This window comes from Lissotriton vulgaris, chromosome 6 (genome assembly GCF_964263255.1).
Source record: "Lissotriton vulgaris chromosome 6, aLisVul1.2, whole genome shotgun sequence".
Taxonomy (NCBI): domain Eukaryota; kingdom Metazoa; phylum Chordata; class Amphibia; order Caudata; family Salamandridae; genus Lissotriton; species Lissotriton vulgaris.
In genome coordinates this window covers 1763970369-1763993180 of record NC_141694.1, presented here as the reverse complement: position 1 = coordinate 1763993180, position 22812 = coordinate 1763970369, and the positions used below count along the sequence as shown (strand labels likewise).

At 46.9% G+C, this 22812-nt stretch overlaps 1 protein-coding gene across 1 annotated transcript in view; it reads left to right on the top strand.

Annotated features, from left to right (window-relative positions):
- Nucleotides 1-1586: 1586 nt before the first annotated feature.
- Nucleotides 1587-22812, top strand: part of FZD3 (frizzled class receptor 3) — a 185094-nt gene continuing 163868 nt past the window's right edge. Inside the window, exon 1 of the mRNA XM_086928017.1 lies at nt 1587-2060. Coding sequence (XP_086784143.1) covers nt 1866-2060 — 195 coding nt within the window. The 5' untranslated portion in view covers nt 1587-1865. The remainder of the gene's footprint in view (nt 2061-22812) is intronic.

Sequence of the window (22812 nt, the reverse complement as noted above, 5' to 3'; positions counted from 1 at the left end):
CCTGGCGTCGGGGGCCGCCAGAGCAGATGCCAGTCGGGAGGGGAGTTTCACAGTGCCCACAGCGCTCTATCTTTACAGTGCCTCGTGGGAAAGAGGAGCGCTAGAAAGTTCCTCACGGGTTCGTCCCTACCAGCGCTCCACAGGACCCAGTAGGTGAGCGCTTGAGGCTAAATTATAGCACCTCTGGGGACACAGCGCTCCAATGGGCAATAGCGCTTCAGCAGGCAATAGCGCTTCAGCAGGCTGCAGGGGTCGAGCGCTTCTCCAAGGCACAGAGGGGAGCGCTGGAGGGGGGCACAATTCGGTTGCGCAGGACAAGCAGTCCAGCTAGCTAGGCAGTTCAGGATGCTAGCGCTAGGGAATGAGCGCGCTTAGCAGACAGTCCAGGCAGGACAGCGCTAGGGCCATAGGGCAGACAGAGGGGCAGAATTGGCACAGCACAGTACCTGGCTGATCCCCAGTAGTCCTGATTAGCGCAGGGGAGTTCCTTCTTGGCGCTTGTTGGTTCTGGCGCCCTTTGGTTGAAGTTACTTGAAGAGCGGGGGGGGTTTGAGTTGAAGGCATGTCAAGTTTCTTCAGCAGATCTCTTCAGGTGGTCCCTGGGCTCCCCTTCCGCCGGGCCAGATCAGTGGGCTAGTTCAGTGTTCCTCACACAGCTTGGTGGGCAGCGCCTAAACCCTGTCACCCCCAGTGGTATAGGTTCCTGACTAGGCCCTACCGCCTAAGTCTCCTGCGTAGGGTCCCCCAGGTCAGTGATGCCCCAACTGCCAGAAAGTTTCCCTCCCTCTTCTTTTGTAGTGGCAGTTGGAAGTTGGTGACCACTCCCCTATTCTGGAAGGTTCCAGGAGCTTCCTCACTCTAGCTATGGGCAGGCAGGCAGGCTGGTATTGCTACAATGTTTAGGGGTTCCAGCCAGCTCCTGGCTACTATAGTGCATCTAACAAGACCACGCTGCAGTACCAGGGGTCAGTGGCAGCCATGTTGGGGGAACAGAGCACCTGCACCGTAGCATTGATTAGCAATGGGAAGGTGTCCAGAGACTTAAGGCCAACCAAAAAGAAGGTGGGGAAAAATGAGGCAAAAGCGAAATAAAATAGGGAAAGACCACCCTAAGGCTGACAGGTCTAACGGGGAGTATCTTGAATATAATCCTATCATTTGTACAAGCAGTATCTCCTGCAATTACAAATCGTCGCTCTACTAACCAATGTAGTGGTGGGGGGGGACTGATTGGTATGTGAAACTCAAGTAGTGTAAACCAACCTCCACCCATGGGGTCAGCCATCGTCTATGTTCCTGCCTCTGGTGACAATACCACCTCAGTGGCGATCTGTGACTCTGCTGTTGTCCCGTTAGCGTTACTCAACAAGTACGTTTGGTATGCACCCCAGTAGTTCCTGGGACGATTTCTGGGAGGTAGTAATTCACAATATGTATCGGCTTGAGTATTACAATACAACATGTCTGTATGCCATTCTGCAAGTCGTGGAAGTGGGCACCTCATCCATAGCCACCATATAAAATACAAATACTATCTTTCTACCTGGTACGGCATTTTGATTCCTTTTTCTTTTTTTCAGAAAAAAAGCACTGGAGCGGTTGATAGTCCTAGGAGGGATGAGTTGGCCTCTTCTGGAAAACAGTTATTCAAAATAAATATTTCTTCATCCGGCAACAATGCGGGGTCAAGAAGATGAGACAAAAGAGTATCTACGTCACTGGAAGTTGATCACAAATGGATCTCATCAAATGGCACCATCTATATTCTTCTGACCTCGTGGGCCCCAGGCGGATCTCTACAGCCAAGACACAAGCATTCCTCATGAGGACATCAGCGGCGTCTGGCAACCCCGTCTACAGGCAGCATGTATAGAAAGATGGGCATCCTGTGGCTCTTCTGGCTCTCACCACTGACCGTTGTTGGTCACGCCCTGGGACACTCCCTCTTCGCCTGTGAACCCATCACCTTGCGGATGTGCCAGGACCTGCCATACAACACCACCTTCATGCCCAATCTTCTGAACCACTATGACCAGCAGACAGCAGCACTGGCGATGGAGGTAAGGCTTTCTCTTTTTCTGTTAGGAAGACACAAGTTATCGCAATGCTGGTGATCCACTGGTAAACCAGAGGAGCTCAAAAATTGTGCTGGAACAACAAGGTCTGTGTCAAAGCCAAGATGGAGGTGACTGTAGCCGCTTCCTGCATTTACTTGTCACTGACCTCTGTCAGGGTGTAATTTCGTTTGGGTTGCTTGTCTGGGAGTATTGCGTGTGCTTTGCAGAGCTCTCTCAATTTGGGAACCAGTTACGTAGCATTCTGTCCTTGTTAGTTCCGTTGGATGGTTGACAGAACAATCCATATTCAGCTGATGGGTGCTCAACCTTTTAGACAGGTGGATTAGTGTACTTACCACATGCTTTGATGTTGCCTGTGCATAGGTGAATTGGTCTCCTTGTCTGGTTTCTCAAAGTGTTAAAATGCCTGTGGCATCGCATATTATGAAAGTGACAACACTTTTTATTCATGTAACTTTGGAGGGGGGAATGCATTTTGTTTGTCTTTACATGTGCGGAGTTTGTAGTGCCGTAGGGTGTTGTACAAGACGAGGTGAGGTAAAGTGCCTACTCCCCTTAATTGTGTTTTGACTGGTGCACAGCCGCCCAGAAGAGCCTATGTTGTATTCCAGGAGACGAAAATACATCTTTTAACTATCAACTAGTTTATTCCTGTAATGTTACTAGCACCTAGACCTTTCCACCCTAGTTCTGCAGCAGTGAAAGCTTATAGGAGGCTGTGGTGGAAGTGTAAAGGAGGCTGTGGCGGAAGTGTAAAGGAGGCAGTTTAGAGGAGGCGGTGGTGGGGATGGAAGTTTAGAGATGACTGAGACGGGGATAAGACTGTGACAGGATGGAAGTTTATAGAAAGCTGTGGCACGGATAGAAGCTTAGATGGGGCTGAGGTGGGGATATAAGTTTAGAGCAGTCTTTGGTGATGATGGGAATTTAGACGAGGCCGCGGCAGGGATGGAAGTTTTGAGATGGCACTTTAGAGGGTACATCTATAGCAGAGATAGTATTTTACAGGCACCAGGGTGGGGATGAGCCCTTATAGTACGGTCACTAGTGGGGAAGATATTATGAGGACCTCCACTTGGCGCGTTCTGTAGGGAGACTCTTGTGGTGAGTAGTCCTTCATAGTGTAGGCTGGTAGACGTCACCATGAAGAGCAGGCTGGTAAGGACATGCAGAGTAGGTTGTGTTACATGTAGAACTTGCTGCTCATTGGCTTGTGGCGTATAGTTGGCTGTTGTCGGGGTTGCACTGTGGCGCAGACAGTGGAGGGGCTGATGCACAAAACATGTAGGTGTGGACCACCGGATGGACTACTGCGGTGACTTGGAAGGTGGGGTTCCACTCATACAGGGTGCTTATTATCAGTGGACCCTTTAAGATTACTCCAGCGATAGGTTCCTTTACACAAGAGTGCCTTCATGGTGCCCAACTGTGGTCACATTTAGCCTGTCTCCTCCACTAACCAGGAAATGCCTGGAGGTGGTTCGTGTGACTCTTTTGTGCTATACCCGCCAGGTTATCTATGCCACTGGCAGTGTCTCAGCCACTTCTTTCACAAGTCCTCCGAGATTGCAGTTTATTGTCTCTGACCGAACAGGGCACATTCCCCGCCGCGGTGTTGTCTGTGGGTGTTGTTGTCCCCGAGCCCTGAGCTTTCCTGCATGGCACCCACACGCAGACAGCCTAGGGGGCGTCTTTTCTCTAACTCTCTGTAATGGCGGCCTGCTCCCTTTGAAGTGCACTTTGTAAACTACAGGTAGCTCTTGTAATTGTTTTATTGCGGGGTCATCTGTGGCCTCTGTCCAGCCCTGCCGGTCGGATTCCTCCTGCCTCCTGTATTATTAGACCAGAAACGGAAGGGCGGGTCCCAGGACACCCACTATTACCTGCTGTGATGAACTGGCTCACACCACAAAGCCCTCGATAGTTTACCTTCACTCTTTGCAAGTATAGGAAATGGATTGTATAGAATGTATAGCTGTTGATGAGCTTGCTCCCTTGTGTGTGTCTTTCAGGGAGGCGGTGACGTTAGGCCGAGTATACAGACTACATGTAAGCAAACTCAGGCCAAGTGCTTTGTGTAAACGCCTTTAATTTTTTTTTATATGGAATGCCTGAGAGAAGAGCCCCCGTACGTCTTGTGTTGTCACTTCTCTAGTATGCATTGCACAAACGAGATGGGCCTTAACCCGAATTGTTCTAAACTCTCCTTTTTGCAATTTTGAAAGAAAAATGTTATTGGGAAAGCATCTCACTACCCACACTTCTCATAATATCAAATATGAATACTATCTGTAACTATGCGTTATAAAATGTCTTTATAATTCGCATCTTTCTCGTGGATCAAACGCACCTCTTTCTCTGTATTAGGTTGAATATTGAGTGGAGTGCAAAGTGAGTTAAACAAAGCCGATCAAAGTTTTAATTTTTCTCTGTTTTAGGTATTATGCAGCACAGCCCCAGTGTAATTAATTATGCAGGGTTGGGCCCAAAGCATCTGTGCGTGTGTGTGTGTGGGGGGGGGGGGGGGGGGGGGGGCGGGGGTGCTGGGGGTGCTATAAAAGCATTAGGGAAGATAGACAAACAGGGCTTACTTAGACCAGGTGAAGACAGGAGAAAAAGGATTAACAAATATTACATTCCCCTTCTAAAATTAAAATAACATTGAGAATTGGTTTGGGGAATCCATGTTTCCCATAATTATTGTCACAAAATCCTTCGCTTGTGAATACAATATACTACTTTGTCATGAATCCAAGCTGTTGAGCATTTTATTTTGGTTCTTTTTTTGTTGTTGTGCCTATTTAATTTCACATAAGCGGATGATGTAATTTAGCCTGCAATCCGAAGATCTTTGCAGAGGCTGGTGATTATGAGTGTCCAAGCTCTGCTTTCGCCTGCATTAAAGAGGAAATCCTTTTAATTTAATGCCTATTAGGACGAAGAACAAACACCTTTGTTCAAGATCCTTTTCCCACAAGTGCCTGATTAGGGCCATTCTTTAGAAGATGAGAACTCTTATGCTAAAGGATGAAACCCTGTAGTTAGTTGTAAGCTCCTCTGTACGGCAGGTGAATTTCCCGCTTGTCAGAACAAAGGAGCCTGCAGCCAGGGAAGGGATGAGAACTGTAGAGAACGTATGTCCAACGTTGTTTGGCTGTGCTCCAAGCCATGGCAGATGTTCAGGATATTCACATGATACATTTCCATCAAGTAATCTACATGGGAATTACTTGCATAGACCGTGATTGCTGTGGAAATCTGGCATGGCCCTGGCCCTAGTGGCACAACATTGGGAAGCCTTCAGCCCCCAGAGAGGCAGAAACATTGAGGTACCATTGAATGACCCGCAGATCCGTCTGAACCATTGGGGGTTTAGATAGGCCACAGGCCCCTAAGTGAGGCTCAATGTGACTAGCACAGAACTCAGGAAATACGTAGATGAGATTTCTTGTACATCATTCAGTGGAGGAAATCTACATATACGTAAACCTGTAAAGGCGTTCTCATTAGGGTCAGAGACAGATTAAATTAGCAGAGATTTGAATAGCACTGCATTATGCCTCTCGGATGAGTGTGTGTAAGCGCTGAGAGGACTGAGAAACGAATAGTTTTGGGTTTGTGTCTCTTTCTGTGTGCAAATGGTGTTAATGTTGAGTGGTAACAGTGTCACCTTGACTGTCGCCGCAACAACCTCAGTGAGCAAGGAAAAGCAGCAAGGATGTTGTTGTGAAGGGTGTCCGTTGATGTTGCAGAGTGCTGGAAAGTCCCAGTGTCAGGGCCTTTGTGAATTTGATGGTCGGTTGTTAGTTTTTCAACATGTTAAAGTATTTCTCAAAATGAAAGATGTGAAGTCAGCTTAGAGTGTGATGTTTCTAAATTTGCCCATCAGCATATGGTTCATGGCGGTGTGGTTAAATACTGTAGGGAAGCAACATAACCCATTATATTGCCGATATCACTAAATGCTCTCAGCCGCCATGTCTCGAAGACATCTGTTTGCTGGCCCCCTCCAATGTCTTAGCAGATGTTTGGAAGACTTACATGCAGTGGGCTCTATTCCAGTTGTGCGTAGGGTGTCTCATTCATTGAACTCCTGTGGAGGTAAAGCATGTACTTTACAGTGACATGCCTCCAACTCCCATGCTGGATTTCGCCTACAGACAACTTTTAGATGTTGGGTGTCGATGACCTATTTTGGACAGTAACAGTACTTGCACTGGGCTTGAGGTAAGCCCATTGCTTTCCATTGGGTGGCTTTTTTGTTACTCTCATTTGCTGGTTTCTTCTTATTCGATGGCTTTTCGTCTTGTGTTTGGGCCCCTACTGGAGCATAGCTTATATTCCATTCTTTTTTATTGGAGGACTTGTCTCCTTCCACTACCCACTTTCCGGGATCTACTTTTCTTTTAATCTTTGCTCTTCATGGGAGTGCATGTGTTTTCTTGCTCTCTTCCTCCCTTTCAACTCCTTGCTGCAACGAGCACTCCTTTCCTCTTCCCAATCAGGCTTTATTTCTCCTTCCCCACCCCTCCCCACCCCAAATCTCCTCTGTTGCACCCTTGACCTTCCCACCTCCACCCTGGCGTTGACATTTACGCCCACCCACTCCTTCAGTTGCTTTCCCACCCCTCCCCTTCACAATTGTACTTTTACAGCTGCAGTTTACTGACATGCTGCTCCTTGTAAGGCGCTTGCACGCACGATTTTTTTTAACCATTTCACGATGAATATCCTCCATTCTGTAACACTGAATTAAAAAAAATGTAACTGTTCATGCCGTATGTGCATGCATGTGTTGGCAAGCATATAGATCGTCAAGCTGGTCCGCCATAGTGTTCCGCCTATGAATGCATGCGCATCATTTCGTGTTTTTTGCCAGTGCTCTTCAGCAGGGACATTTTATTTTAATTTATGGCTGAAGAAGAACAGCGTAGGCAAAAAAATGGCAAACCCGATAGATTTGCATTTGCTAAATATCGTCCCTCTTTACAGGGCCACTAGTTGGAGGTAGCAAGGATTGAAGGGGCTATCAGGAAGTGGCCACGCTGACCCCCTCTGTTTACCCCTGTCTCTGAATCGTGGTCTTGGGTCCACACGACCCCATCGGTGGTTTGTCTTTCGCGTTCGGTTGTTTTGGTCACAGCAGGCCTCCGTTCTCGGAACCCCGCGACGCGTGCTCAGCGTCGGCCTTTGGTAACGAGCTGTGTTTGTGCTCCGTCAGTGCCAGCAGTGGTCGAGGCGCTCTGTACTGGCCTTCCCCCCCTCTGCTAGGCGCTACAAGCGAAACCCAGCAGCCCGTTCTAAGTGCGGAGTGGGGTTGTGCGGATCACGGCGTGGAGGCATTGCTTCCTAATATCTGTTCACGCCTGCACACCATGAGACAACCCCGCTGTGCTGTTTTCACCCGCTAGTTTCAAGCCAGTTAGAAGTTGTGTAAACCGAAAAGTCAATTCGGAATCTCGGCAGGACTGACACAGGCGTTCACACTTATGAGATCGATACGACCAGTGCTCCTCTGCACTTTTAGTACGCTACATACGTGTACTAAGTAATTACTATTACCCTGGATCGACCCTGAGTGTCTCGTGTCATCCCTTCGGCTCCAAACACGCAAAGGATAAACATGAAACTACACACATGCTCCTTGTTGCTACTTTCTGTGGTACATCCCTACATACATGTTACTAATACTTCGTTTCTATATTATGCTGCTCGCTCAGACATACTGCTAAATTGAATTGCCTAACTTAAAGAATAATGTCACTTTTTTTATTTGGTCATCTCTGCCAAGGTCCTCCTATGTTTAATGAGGCATTGCCATGCGGAAGCTGCCACTTTGGATGTTTTTCAAAGACCATGTTTTTGCGGCATGTCTGGCACCAGTTTTTCTTTTGTCCCGGATGCTGGGTCTCCAAACGTGGAACTCTTACGTATGTAATGACGCTGTGGGCTAAAAGCCTTTAGTTCTTAGTGTTCAGCTGGGGTCCGGCATGTCTTTTCTTTTGAACCAGTGGGAATTGTGCAGCTTTTTTTACACTGGTTCAAGTTTTGACAACAGCTACTCAAATACTTTGAAGAAAGTCACATTTGATTTCGATTTCATGTTCGAACAGATTCTGGTGACATGGACCACCCGACCCACTTGAAACCATCTGTAACTGGTCAGCTGGTATTTCCAGCAGGTCGCTCACGGGCTAACAGTTTAAATCGCATAGATTTCCTACTGTGTTCTGCAGGTGCCCTTCAATCTCTGTTAAAATCTCCGCGCTCGGTATTTGGCGCAAGACATTTTATTTCAAAGCACTGTGGCTGCCTGTCCACAGCCCCTGCTCGCCCCTTGGGAGCAGGCCTGACCAGGAAGGCTTCTGCGGCTAATCACTCCAGAATGCATTTTATTGAGTTATGGGCCAGCCACGGTACAGAGAGGACTGGGAGCAAGGAAGCTGCCTCGCCCCCCCCCCCCCCCCCCTCCCGTGTCCATGCTGGAAGCTCTGTAGTCAGCCTGCCCCTTCCTCCTCTCGGGACAGAGGGTCCCCGCAGCGCACTGTCAGGGGCCGCCGTCCACCAACAATAGGTGGGAAGTGGGGGGCTGCATTTCCATCGGTGTGGGGGGAGGGGAGATCCTCCCACCCCAGCAGCTCTCTCCAATTAGCCAGCCTCCAGCTCAGGCCAAGGGCTGCTGCCCTTTGTCCCTCTTGCTGACGCCATCATTGGGCCGTCCACCAAGATCATCGCAGCTGTAAACCCCAGTCTTACCTTCCCATAGACATTAGGGCTTCCCATAGACATTAGGGCTTCTACAGGCTGCTGCCGTAGGGTCATCTATGTAGTGACCAGTCCGTACGGATTCCATTCAGGATGAGCGAATCACTCTTTGGAGCCGCATGAAAAACGGAAGTGCCAACCAACCCAGCCTGTTTATTGTAGTTAACGTATTAATAAGTTTACTTGACGCAGACCAGACTATAAGGAGCGTAACGCCCGGACTGGTTTGCAGCTGTTTAACACTGCGCGAAGAACGCTGGGTATTTTCTGTGGGTGTTTAAATGTCTCTGCACGTTATGTGCAGAAGGATGGATTCTGCAGCCCCCTGTAAACACGACCCCGGAGTTCTGCGCGCGCACGCGGGTCACAAAGGAGCCCTTTCTGCAAGGAGCGGGAATTGAATGTCTGCTGGACACACAGCGATCTGTCCGAAAATGGACTTTGCAGGAGCTGTCCAGCATCGACGGTGACGCGGCCAGTCTGCAGTGAACTGCTGCTTCCTCAAACACAGTCAGTCTGTCTGCAGTGTACCCGCTCTTTTATTCTGCTCTCTGTGAATCACTACCAGGCTGCAGTGCAGCCCTCTGCTTTCTTTTTCCACCCTATCGGACTGTTTCTGTTGGTTCATAACTGCTGCTTTCTCAGACGTTACAAGTCTGCAGTGTACCACCCTGCTCTCTTCCTCTGCCCTCTCTAACTCTCTGCCCTTAACAACACTGCTGGTGTCTCAAATGTGGCCAGTCCCAAGTTCAACCCTCTGCTTGTACTGCAGTCTCGGACTCTGACATTTCCAGGGCATGGAGGCTTTCGAGGACTATGAAGGGAAGAGTCACACAGCAAGGAGGAGTGGGCTTTTTGTTTGGTGGGTTATTTTTTTTAAATATCTTGATCACATGATCTGTATGCCAACTATGTAAATTGTAAATTGATACTTGTATAGCGCACTACTCACCCGCAAGGGTTTCAAGGTGCTTGTACGCTGTGGAACCCGTCCTGGCTTTCCCTGTGAGGCGTCCACTCCTGGGCACCCCAGGCTGGAGGCCAGGCATCCTTAGCGTTGTGGGGGCCGTTGTGGAGATTAAGCAAGCTATTGCCCAGAGTTGCAGAGTGGGACTCTATGATTAGAATAGGCACCGAGGCGAGAATTATCAGGTCCGTGGAATTTTGAGCCCAAGACCCGCCGAGGCGGGGAATTGAACCCTGGTCCCGGGCTAGACCTCTGCATCAGGGTCTGCCGCTCTAACCATTGAGCCACACTTCACCACAGCCCTCCCCCAGCAGTAGAAACTGTATCCCAACCAAATACAATGTCAACAAACCACTTTGAATCCATTCGATTTCCGTCAAGAATATGGGCCCCGCAAGCGCTACAGGATAGTACAAGTGGTTTTAACGCGCTATACAGAAACACATACAATATAAATACGCTCTCTACTGTTGTCGGTCAGACACACCTCCTCGTCGAATATAGAGTTGCACAGTTTCTTCAGGTGCTTCGACCATCCAAAGGGCTTTCCTGAATTCCCGTGTCAAAAGTGTGCTGTTTATGTGACTGGTACCAAAGAGTAAAGAGAAGACTGTTTCCCTCCTGTTGCATGGTTTGGTTGATAATATTTTAAACTTTGGCATTAGCCTCCATATTGTTGATAAGGCCCAGGTATGTTTATACACTACAATAGGTTGTTGAGCTACTAAGGAATGGTGTGCAGACCAGACAAGAATGGTTGACTTGATTACTGAAATCAAGATAATTGTGCACAATGTTTGGATCTGTCATTTGCTGCCACGTATCATACAAAGTTTACTAGCTAATCTTTAATTGCAGAAATGCCTCATTCTGCTTTTGTCATATGTGTAGTGCACAATCTTCCATTACCATGGCCTCACAGCGCAGTTTATGTGGCTTCCCACGATTCCGAGGATTTCGTTGCGACTGGAGTTGGAGTCTTCGGGGCTGTGGTACCAGTCCTGCTTTTGCTGTTGCACTTACCTAAAAAGTTAAACAAGAATTGTTTGACTTCAAGACCAAAGTGAGCAGGCGCGCTCATCGAGTCCTAAACCTCCTGAGCCACCCACCCAGCCCCATGCGCTGGAAAGATGGAGCCTTCTCCCTGAACCACTTTGCAGCTTAGGCCATTGAACCATGATAAAGAGCTTTGGAAAGCCTATTAAGAGCACTTTGGGTGCTCGAGAGTTGATTCCATCAATTACTAGTGTTTTCCAGGATTATGAAGGTGGCGGCAGCTTCTTGGTGCTATTGTCTGGTACTCAGTGAGGCTGGAAGCAAAGCCTCATTCTTCCTGCATTAAGCGTATTTTCCATCTAACCATGTGATGCTTCATGTCCTCGTTGATTGAAGTCATAATTCCTCCTCTTGGGTGATTGACATTTCATCTGCTTCCATCTCCCATCCCTCTCGCTGTGTCTTGCTAATACCCGATATTGCTCATGGTTCACAAAGTCTGTTTCTTGGCTGCCCCCTTTCTTCCATCTTAATTGGGTTGTGTGTGGGTCTGCTGCTCTGGGTTCACCATTTCCTTATTACTGGGCTTCTCTGTTTATTGATTGAATAGTCCACTCTTTGACGCATGTGCTCATTGAAAGTTGTTTATTTCTTTGTAACAGTTTTAGCAAGCTTGTTGCTTTCGTTTATTTTTGTTACATGGTGCATTGCTTATTTAAATCCAGTTTCGAGACTTTGCGAAGCTCTTACAAGTAATTACGCCTTCCACAGTCTGTAGTTCTACATCTTTTTTTAAACATTGGTGATATACTTTTTTCAGTTTTAAAAAAAACAGTTTCGTGCTTCCCTCATACCTTTCAGGCAGTAAGATATTTTTTCTACCTATTTTGTCCCTTTTTGTTTCCCCTGGAGTCTGTAGCTTATCTACCATGTCTTATTAACATCTATCCTGGCGCGATCTGCAAGTAACAATGTTGTGAGCAACGGGGACGTGTAAGTGAGAGGAGGCCCACGTGCGAGTAGGCACAGCCAAGAGCCAGTGGATGCTGGGAGCAGGCGAGAAGGGATATTGATTGACTAAGTACTGTCATGAGTGATGTGGAGGCCATTACAACGGAGAGGGGGCCATGTGCGTGCAAACTGTGTCAGAAGCAAGCAAACGAGTGACGTGTGATCTAGAGGAGGTCCATTTGTCAATGTGATTCCTTTCACAAAGGAGTCAGGGCTGATTTCACCCTTTAGTAGTTTACATAGTGCTGTACGTGAGCGAGAAGAGACCAAGTACAGGCGTGGTGGTGAGTCTGAGCATGGTGCTATGTTGAGTTAGCGCACAGGTACGAGGATGCTACAGTGTGGGACCTATCTTGATGCAATGTGTGTGTTCGTGGTGGTGAGTGTGTAATGTAATGTAAAAATTATTTCTAAAGCGCAACTAACACCTGGCGGTTTCTTGGCGCTCGAGCAACAGGGGGAAAACAGTCCGCAAGACGAAAAGGCGTTAGTGATCGACATTACAGAACAAGTGGGTTTTGAGAAGGGACCTAAAACGTGAGTAGGGAGAGGCAGATCTAATGCTTAACCCCTTCCATGCTCATGACGGAACGGTTCCGTCATGAGCGTAAGGTGGCCTGTGCTTATGACGGAACCGTTCCGTCATGGTTTCATAGGCCCAATGGAACGTTCAGCACCGGGGCAAAATTCGCGCAGCACAGAAGGGGTTAAAGGGAGTGAATTCCAGAAGGAAGGGGCAGGAAAAGAAAATCTCAATCCTCCATGTTTTTCTTGCGTTTAAAAACCGGGACCTTAAGTAGGGCCAGGTGGGAGGAACGGAGATTACGGGAAGGAACATGTAGTAGTGAGGAGATAAAAGATGGGCTTGCACCGGCGAGGGACTTGAAAATAGTACAACCTAGCTTAAATTTGCACCGCTCAGACACGGGAAGCCAGTGTAACAGAGGACTAACGTGTTGGTGCCTGGGTTGATGGTGAATGAGACGTGCAGCCTGGTTCTGAACGAGCTGCAGCCTCTTCAGAAGATAGGCCGGGATTCCTGCATAAAGGCAATTGGCATAATCAATCCTCGAGATGACTAAGGCTAACAGGACTAGGATAAGGGCCTCAGTGGTCAAAAAACAGGCAATCTTACGGACCTTTCGCAGCTGGAAGAAGCTAGACGAGACTACAGCATTGATCTGGAGCTTCATCGTGAGATCGTTACTGATGATAACCCCCAGACTTTTTGCTGAGTCGACTGGACTAGGGAGAAGACCTAATCTCATAGGCCAAAAAGTAGATTTCCATGGGTTGGCAGCTCCCCCGACAAGAACCAGTTCTGTCTTGTCGGGGTTGAGCTTGAGATGGTTGACCCCCATCCAGTCATTGATGTGACAAAGGGTAGACTGGAAATTAAGAATGGACTCATCCGAGGCGTCCATGCTAAAAATCAACTGGATGTCATCCGCGTAATTGAACGCGGTGACATGATTACCTTGCAAGGACCGGATAAGGGGGGTCAGGTATAAATTAAAAAGAAGAGGGGATAAGGAGGAACCCTGCGGGACGCCACATGTTAGATCGACCCTGTCGGCAGTAAACTGAGAGAGCCGGACCGCCTGGTGGCGGTTGATCAGAAAGGAGCAAACACAGTCCAGAGCGGTGCCCCGAATGCCAGCCTTCCTGACACGGTCGACCAAAATATCATGGTCGACCGTGTCAAAGACGGCCGACCGATCCAGGAGCACCAAAACCTGGCTGATGTTAGAGTCCGCCCTTCTCCGCAGTTCCTCCATAACTGAGAGTATGACGGACTCCGTGGAGTGGGCGCGTCTAAAACCGACCTGTTGGGAGTCAAGATATTGGGAGTGTTCAATGAATGAGCTCAGAGTGTTGGTAACATGAGACTCAAGAACCTTACCTTTGAGGTAGGGAAGAAGGGAGATGGGGCAAAAATTACTCATGACCGTAGGGACTGCTGTGGGCTTTTTTAAAATGGGCACCACCTCGGCAACTTTAAAAGAGCTGGGGACCAGGCCAGAGGACAGGGACATGTTCAGGAGTCCCAATGTTCCCAGTGTGAACATGGTACTTACTGTGTTTGAGTGAGACAAGAGCATGTGCACAGGAATGAAGTAACCAGTATCTGTATATGATGCTTGTGATTTGCTATCCATTTACAAGTGTGTGTACTGCTGATAAATAAGATTTTGGTGTATGCTTTTGTTCTCTCTCGATTGCTATTGGAATAAGCAGTAGGTTGCAGTTTCTACTCAGAACTTACTGCTTTATCTGGTCTGAACCAGAAACTGAAATGTGGCCTGATATGTTCGTCCACATATTTCAGAGCACTAGCGGTGTCTAGGGTTGCTGTCACTGCTGGTGATTTTTTGAGAGGTGTACATTTTTTGTCGTATGGCGTTGATTGTACATGAAGGCCCTGGTGGTGTTGGCCTAGACTAGAGGGATGCAGACATTGATGGCGATCAGAGATGCTGACATTGTTCCTGCATTGGCATGATGGCACGTAAGGTTGCTGGTGCTCGGGATTGCACATGTGAACAGTGCATTGTGTTGCTGATAGTGAATGGGGACGCAAACCGTGTCGGTGCATCGGGACTCCTCTTCCATGATGTGTAGTGATTCTATTGAAGATGCTGAATGGGGATGCTGGCATGGATGCTGAGTTGGAGCAGCAGGCCTGAGCAGTTCAGTCTTCACCTAATGCGTCATGGTAAACTAGAGGCATCTAGCATAGGCTTTGTATTTCTTCCACCAGAGAAGGCTCATGTAGCACATTGCAGCTATGTTACTGGTTGCAAAATAAATGGTTAATGATGCTCATTGCATTCAGATTCCAAGAAACATAATTTGTTCCACTAATTCTGGTATGTTGTGAGATGTTGCACGGTGGGCGCAGGTGTCTCCTACTTCAACATGGACTATGAGATGGCAATTTTTTGTAACCAGAAAGTGGGGCACTGCTTTTGAAAGTTACATTTCACTTGCTGTTATGCAGCTTCAGTCGAAATGTTCTCCCTCCTCCATTAAAATGAGTGCAATTTCTTTTTGATGACTTGAGTCCAAGAAAGGTCTGATTTGGGTGTGTTTCATAGTTTGAAAACAGTTGACTGCCTGGCCAAATCACTCCTTGTACCTTACTTTCTTTATCTGACAAATTTGGCTGCAAGTAAGCAATTCAAATAAAAAAGTGAACTTTGCAAGAAAATAGCAGAGTTTTTTAGGGTGGGAAGTAGTAGCAGCTGCTCTCCCAGCAGAGTGGCGGGGAAGGAGTGTGAGCTGAGAGGAACAGACAGACAGACAAAAATAAAGAAAAAATGAACTTACCTTTTTCTTGCTGATCGTCGCTCTTCTCCTTTCTGCTTAGGCTCCCAGACTCCCTTGCGGCCAATCCCAGCGTTTGGAATTGGCCTGAGTGGGCTTGTTTTCCACTCCAAAGGGAACTGGGAGCCTTCTCCTGCCATTCTCTCTACCTGACAATGCATCATGGGTCAGGGAGTTGTCAATGCGCATGACAGTTTGGCCGTCCTGTGACAGACGGCCAAACCATCATGCAGACGGAGTGCAGCGCCACCACTCCTGTGACTGCCCCACACAATGGCCCCACCCACAAGACATGGCAGGAAAGGAAAAATAAAACAATAATAAACACGTTTTATTATCATTTTATTTTTCACATTTTGAGGCCGACAGCAGGGGGTGGTGACGCACCTCCCCCATAGCGAATGAGCCGCCACTGGTGTCTAGGCTTCTTCGATTAGGGTTTTTATTTCTTTTTAACTGAAATTTAATTCCTAGTACATTTTACAGGATTTATTTTTATAAAGATATTAATCTGCAATATTGTAATTCTTATTTTGATTAAGTGCTAACGAGGCCTGGCTAGACTGCAAGTTGTCCAGTCTCTAACAACAGTTAAGAATAGTTGGGCTTACAAATGTATGTATTTCTGCAGCGTGAACCTAGCCAATAGGCAGAGAGTGCATGTACATGTTTAAAGACCAGCTTAAAGGCAACGGGTAATAGGAAAGGAAGCTGGGTTGTGGGTGGTTAATGCATTGTGATGGAGTGTTCTCTAAAGGGGTGGGTTTTCAATTCTTTGCTAAATTGGAGTAGCGTTGGGGCAGTCCAGAATATTGCGGCATAGATTTGCAAATTTAGCGGCACAAAAATGGAAATTTAGCGGCACAAAAATGAAAATTTTGCAGCATTATTGCGGCACTCTATTTTACTCATTATCATTCATTTTCAGCCCTAAATCAATGGAACCTGTTTTAGCAGAGTATTCCACTTTGAAATGGGCATGTTTAAAGTTTCTGCAGCTCTACCGAAGCACAGCTCCAATCTACTAACCTCGTGGGAGAGGGCCATATTTCTCCTCGGATGTTCTAGCGCCCATGTATGCACCACTTTCACTACTCCCTGGTTTCAGTCAGGCAGCTCCCTTCACTTTCTGGTTTAAGACCCGCAGCCCCGTTCTCTCTCTGGTTTCAGTCACACAGCCCCCCTTCGCTCCCTTGGTGCAGAGATGCAGCCTCCTCTTGTGTCGCATGCACTGACTCCCTTTTATAGGTAGTGCTGATAAGACAGACATCCTGCAATAATCATCCTTCAGAACCAGGCTCCTCAGTTCCAAATTCAGCAGCTCTGACCATGGTGCCGCATCCTCTCCCCCCCACTGAACACCATACTGCTCCACTGAGAGAAACGTGCACTGCCTTCAGCTACAACCTAATTGTGCCACGTTATAACCACCTAGATGCGGCTCAATTTAAATTACACAGTAGACTAGCAATATGCTGCCTACAAAAAAAGTACTAAGTGTAATATCTTATCTGTAGCGTGTCCTTCCATATGCAGTGCCGTGGTCTCTGCTACTGGTCTGCAGTCTGTCCTCATATGTGCATTGCCATGAACAGTGCTGTTTGTAGGCAGCCTGTCCGCAATTGTGCTGTGCGTACGGGTTGTACTATTGGTCTGCTGCCTGTCCTCGCATGTGCAGTGCCATGGAGTGGGCTATTGGTTGCCATTTTCTTTACCACTGGTCTGCAGCCTGTATGTGCAGTGCCATAAAGTGTGCTGTTTGCCTGCTGCCTGTCCTCTTCCATGCAGTGCCTAAGGCTGTGCTGTTGGTCTACAACCTGCACTCGTATGTGCAGTGCCATGGAGTGGGCAATTGGTTGCCATTTTGTTTACTGCTGGTCTGCAGCCTGTATGTGCAGAGCCATAAAGTGTGCTGTTTGCCTGCTTGCCTGTACTCTTCCATGCAGTGCCTAAGGCTGTGCTGTTGGTCTGCTGCCTGTACGCATGCGTGCGTGCAGTTTTAGGGAGTGAGCACTATTGTGTTAGCCATGTCCTGTCCGCTTTTTAAGAGCACATCAAGGTGCCTTGATTTTTAAACTATGTCTGAGCACAGCCACGTTCTCCTTTCGTGCCGTCAAACACTCCTAAGTATTACCTAGGCACTCAGTAATTGGTCTCGACGATGAGCAATCCCAACTTTCACCAGTATGTTAATATTTCAGCCTCCTGCCCTTTAGACGCTTTGTGCTCTCAGCCTCTGAACAATCTGATGAGCAAAAACACCTCCCCTTTCTGCCTTCATTTTCTGAGGGTACCAAAGCTGAACGGCTTCATCTTGATTTCTACGGTGATATTGCTTTTGAAACTCTTATAACAGTTTCACATGAATAACATAATATACAGATTGTCAAATCAGAGCTCGGACCCCTTGGTTTATTTGGGTTAATAGTCAAACTATGATCGCTCTATAGTTAAGTACATCTTTATCGAATGTGAGGAAACTCTGACCTACTCTGGAAGTTGCAGCTCGGTTGCTTGTTAGAAAGGGTTACAAGAACTCCTGTGTTGTCATAATCATGAATGTGCCTACATGCTGTGTGTCTGTGGAAGGAGCGCTGCAGATATTGTGCGCACATCTATCAGTTGTAAGCGTAACCTCCCTCACACCTGGTTCCAGCTGCTCCTGAATTTCTCTAGGGAGACCTACTCCGCAGTCAAGTGTTCACGGTGAGAGTCTGGATACAAAGGAGAAGTGTGACACTGAATGCCGTGGTTGGTTGAGGGACATCAGTCCAGGCCTCTGGGATCCTTGTGGCACAATCCATGATTGCATGTTCTGTGCTTTTGGCCTCGTTTGGTTTCTGCTGAACAATATGATTGATCTCCTTTAAAAGTGTGCGGCGCAGCTATAAGATGTGGGCTGTAATTGAACCGGGTTGGCAGCTGCCGGTAGGCACGTCTAAATGAATATCTCGTGTTTATGTTCAATCGCAAACACACACATGGCTGCATGGTATGCTTCTTTGATAAATAGGAATGGCTTGCTAACTCGCAATATGTTATGCTTGTCCTTGTTTGGCGCCGCCTCCTTTAGGATTTAAAATGCTCAATGGCGCAAACGGCACAAATCAAGTCAGCTACTAATGACCCTCCTTTGTGATTCAGATAGGGCGCTCTCCTGTTTCCAGGTATTACGGCTGTACAACACAGTTCACGTCGTGACGTATGCGCGTACAGCCAATTAAAAGGCACAATTTTTTAATGCCTTCCGGGAGACCTGTTTTTGCGGCCGAAATAGTAAATATCGCGGCTATCGCGCATGTCAGCCGATTTCGCGATTATTTCGTGAATCGCGAAATGCTGGAGGGTCTGATTTGGGATTATTGTTCCACATCCTGGGTGCATTGATGGAAAAGGCCTACTGTCTTGTTTTTTCTTTTTTACACTTCTTAGTCTGCATTCTGATAGTGTCTTGACTGCAGGTATGCTGAGTCACCAGAGAAGGTAAGCTGGTCTCCAGTAGAAGTTGGGTGCTTATGACAGCTTTGCAAATGCTGCAGATGGTTTTGAAGATGATACATACAGTAAGGGGAGGCAATGGAGTTCCATCAGGATGGGGGTAGATGGGGTAGATGTGATCATATTTCTTCAGTGCTGGATGAAATGTTCTGTGACGTGTAGGTGACACCTGGAAGGCCATTGAGAAAGGCGTTTCCAATATCGAGCTATCCAAATGCAAGAATGAGAGGGCTTGATTAGTTGTTCTGTAGTTGCTTTCTGGAAGAAATCCATTGACTTTCTTTAGAAGAAAGAGCTAGTACTAGGCCTTCTTGCTCTCTCTTTAAAAAAATAAATAAAATGTAAGCAATGTGTTTGTTATGGGAGAGTTTGGCGTGATGTCCAGGGTGAATCCTAATGACTTTAGTGACTTGGTTTTAGGTGAAATGTGGTTTGAAGCCATTAACTTTCATGTCATTGATCCATGTTTGTACTGTCTCTTGTTTGCTCTTAACAAAGAACAGGAATTCTGCCTGGGTTGGAGTAAGCTTCAGGCAGGCACTGGAAAGCCAAGTCTGGATAATGTGCAAGCAGTGCTTTACGTGTTAGATGTTTGAAGCAGATGACCTTTTCAAGTACACTTGTGTAGCATCGCTATATTGCTAAATATTGATGCGGTTATCTTTGAGTAGAACACCAAGTGGCTCCATGCAAAAGTTGAAGACTTCCAGAGACCTATAGAACTACAGGAGACACAGCAGGTGATAGGGATCTGTTGTCACCTGGAGGTACCCATGTGAACAAACTGCTGTTGTATGAGGAGAACGAATGGCGACTCCCATTGGAGACTCCAGATGCATATGAAGGTGGCAGGGTCCACTGTCGAAGGTAGCTGAGCGGTCCAGCAATATTAGGAGGCAGGGGTCATCTTCATCTGTGATGAAGAGGGCATCATGTACGATTTGTACGGTAGAAGTCTCCATGCAGATGCAGGATCTGAGGCAGAGTGATAGTCGTGCAGGAGATGGTTTGAATTGATGTGATTTTTGGAGTTGATTGCTTTTTCACCAATTTTTCTGATGAATTGTAGGTGGATGATGGGCCACTAGCTGGCTAAGTCATCAGGGTCTAGTGAACGTTTCTTTACGAGTGGGAGTATCTCTCCTTTCTTGAGAGCTCCTGTGAGGAAGCCTTGAATGAGGAAGGCATTGACTATAATAAGTAGGGGTAAGAGAACATCTCTTGTGAGAGGTGTTTTGAGGGACGAGGATTAGACATCTTCTTTGTAAGAAATGGCTTTGAGAAAGTTAGGTTTGTCAGAAAGATCTGCAAGAGATATGGTTTTGAAGCCTGACCATTGCGAAATTCTGCAAGTAGGGGTGGGTGTAAGAGGTGAATCAGTCTTGATATCATCGATGCTGTCAGAACTACTGTATTTTTTCACTGAAGAAGAGGCTGATAACATTGTTCTAAGGAGCGAGGAATGGGTTCATCTGCAGGGGTTTAATGCAGTGCTTGATTGTCTTGAAAAGTGTTCTGCTTCTCTTGGTCGCTTCATTGATATTGTTGGTATAGTACTTTGCTTTGGCTATGATGAGATGTCTGTGTGTTGCATTTTCTTTCCTGTCTGCAGATGGCTTATTTATTGCCCGTAAATTCTTTATAATACCAGGGTGCTCAAGGCTTGGGCTTGCACTTGCATGTTATAATTGAGGCGTGGATGTTCACATAGTTTTCCAAAAAAGTGTTCAAGCTGCTTAGAAGGCTGTGTGCATCGGACATGCAGTTCATAGGGTGAGAGAGGAGTTCGAACTTTAATTTGATTTTCTAAAAGTCATTAAAGGATATAAAGGTTTGGTCTTCTCTTTAGTTTTGACTTTGTTTTGTTGGTAGGATGCTGAGTGTGGAGATGGGGATGCAAAGTGGTCAGTCTAAGCATATGGATGGTTTGCATTGGATTGTTGGTGATGTTGAGAAGACAAGATCAATGATGTGGCCTTTGGAGTGTATTGGTTGTGGGATGTGCTGTACCACATTGAGTGTGTTGATGAGGCTGGAGAGGGTGCTTCTTGTTTTGTTTTCGTGCTTGTGTTGTCTGCGAATGAGTACTCGCCGAAGAGGGTGGTATGGGCATATTGAATGGATGAAGTGGTGAGAAGATCTGAAACTTCATCAGTTACGTGTTTGTTTTAACTGGGAGGCATGTAGATGAGATGAAAGGTTGTGGTCTTAGTTGCAGAGAGTGGAAAATAGCATGTCAGCAACTTCAAGTTTAGGGTGCAGGACAGGACGACTTATGGATGATAGTGAGGCCTCTTACCTTCTTATGTGCAAGGTGTACACGGCAAATGCTGTAGCCTGTGGGAAGGAGGACGTCTACAATGTGCAAAGACGTGGGGTAAACCATTGTTCTGTGATGATGCAGGTGTCCGTATTGTGATATGTGATGATTTCTGTGATGTCTGGTGCATGGAGTACTGCAGATCAAGTGTTTGTGAGAATGAGTTGGAATGTGTGTTCTGTAGATTGAGGGTGCGATAGTGAGAGTAAGATGTGTATGAGGTTGGGTTTACATTTTGGTTGAATGCTGGGTGAGTGTCTGGCTCATCTAGATCTGTGTGTGTCTGTGGGCTAGGTACTATAGGGTGCTTGGTGAGGCACATGCTTACATTTTACATTGCAAGTCTCAGTAGAACATGGGTTCTAGACCAGTGTCCTACATTGACCTACCAGGCCCAAACAGGCGACCTCCTTATCTGTGTCCTCCCTTTAATGGGAACTCCCTGAAGAGTTGATTGGTGTAGGGGCAAGGCAGAAAGTGACGTTCCTTGCTGTGTAGATGGATGATGGGAAATGAATGCAGTACAGCAGGTATGGCTGACTGCTGTTTGAATCTGTTGTCCTGATCTAGTCTTGGAGACATCGGGCAATAGATATTTACCTTGTTTTCTTTAATGGGTGTTTTTTTTCACAGCACTACACCCTGTTTCAAGCCACACCATGAACTTTCGTGGTGGGGCTCAAGGTATTCGTATAGGTTTAAAGTAAACCAGGATGGTGTAGAACATTACCCTTCAAAGGTATTCATGACAGCCCCTCATTCTTTTGCATAGAGAATTTGATTCAGGCCCCAGATTCACATATTTTTCTTACAATTGTGTAAAATAATAAATATTGAAAATAAAGTGAATCATTGTTTGCTTGGGGGTTATTTGCTCTTTAAAACTAGACAAACTTTCATATTCAGTAATGCGTTTTAATGTAACATGGTAAATACATGCATTTGTCATACAATAAAGCCATTATATGAAAAGACACTATATTTTAATCGCGGGAGCCGAAATGTTAGACTATGGAGAGCCACTGGTCGAGACAATATGTACACTTTGTTTAAGAAATGTTGACAAAAAATGAATGTCGCTGTTACGTTTTCATTTTCTTCCATTAACATGATTAAATAACTCAAACATTGCAATTATGTTCAGCTTTACCTTTTACAACCCCGTTTTTCTTGGTATGTTGGCAAAATCCTCTTTGCTGCTTCCCCTACAGTGTGCCTATCCATTGCAGGAACAACACTGAAGCTTTGTCAGCCATCAGTGCAGCAGGTGCAGTTGCACCGGGGCATAAGGGGCCCTCCGGATTCCAATTGTGACTGCATTTGTCTGCCATATTGTGGCTGGGAGAGGGGTGCCTTCACCCTTGCTTGCATGAGACCCTGCGGCACCCTTTGTACCTCATCGCCAGACGCCAGGCCTACGTCCTTTCTCTGGTAGACAATCGCTGATCTGCACTCTTCACGCAACAGGGATCTTACGTGATGACGTCCGATAGGATCAACGTACAGCCGCCCCCAGGCCAGGTGGACTTTCAGGTCTGAGGTGAAAGATGTGGTCTATACACCTGAGGGGAGGAACGGTATTTATTGGCCGTTCGGTGCCAGTTGATTGTGTTCATCCTGTAAAGAGAGCCCTTTTCATGGGTGCCAGGAGACTAAGTATGAAGTGAGAAAGTAATTCAGGGAACTGGCCTGTGAACCCCCTGCCGCCTCTACCACCCCCACAGGATCTGAATTACACATTCTCTGCATGTGGGCCCTGTCCTAAACCCTTCCCACCGGGGCCCACGCTGTTACCATTCAGGGCCTGAGAAGCCGAGAGCGTTCAGAGTGGAATTCACATCTTTGTGAAT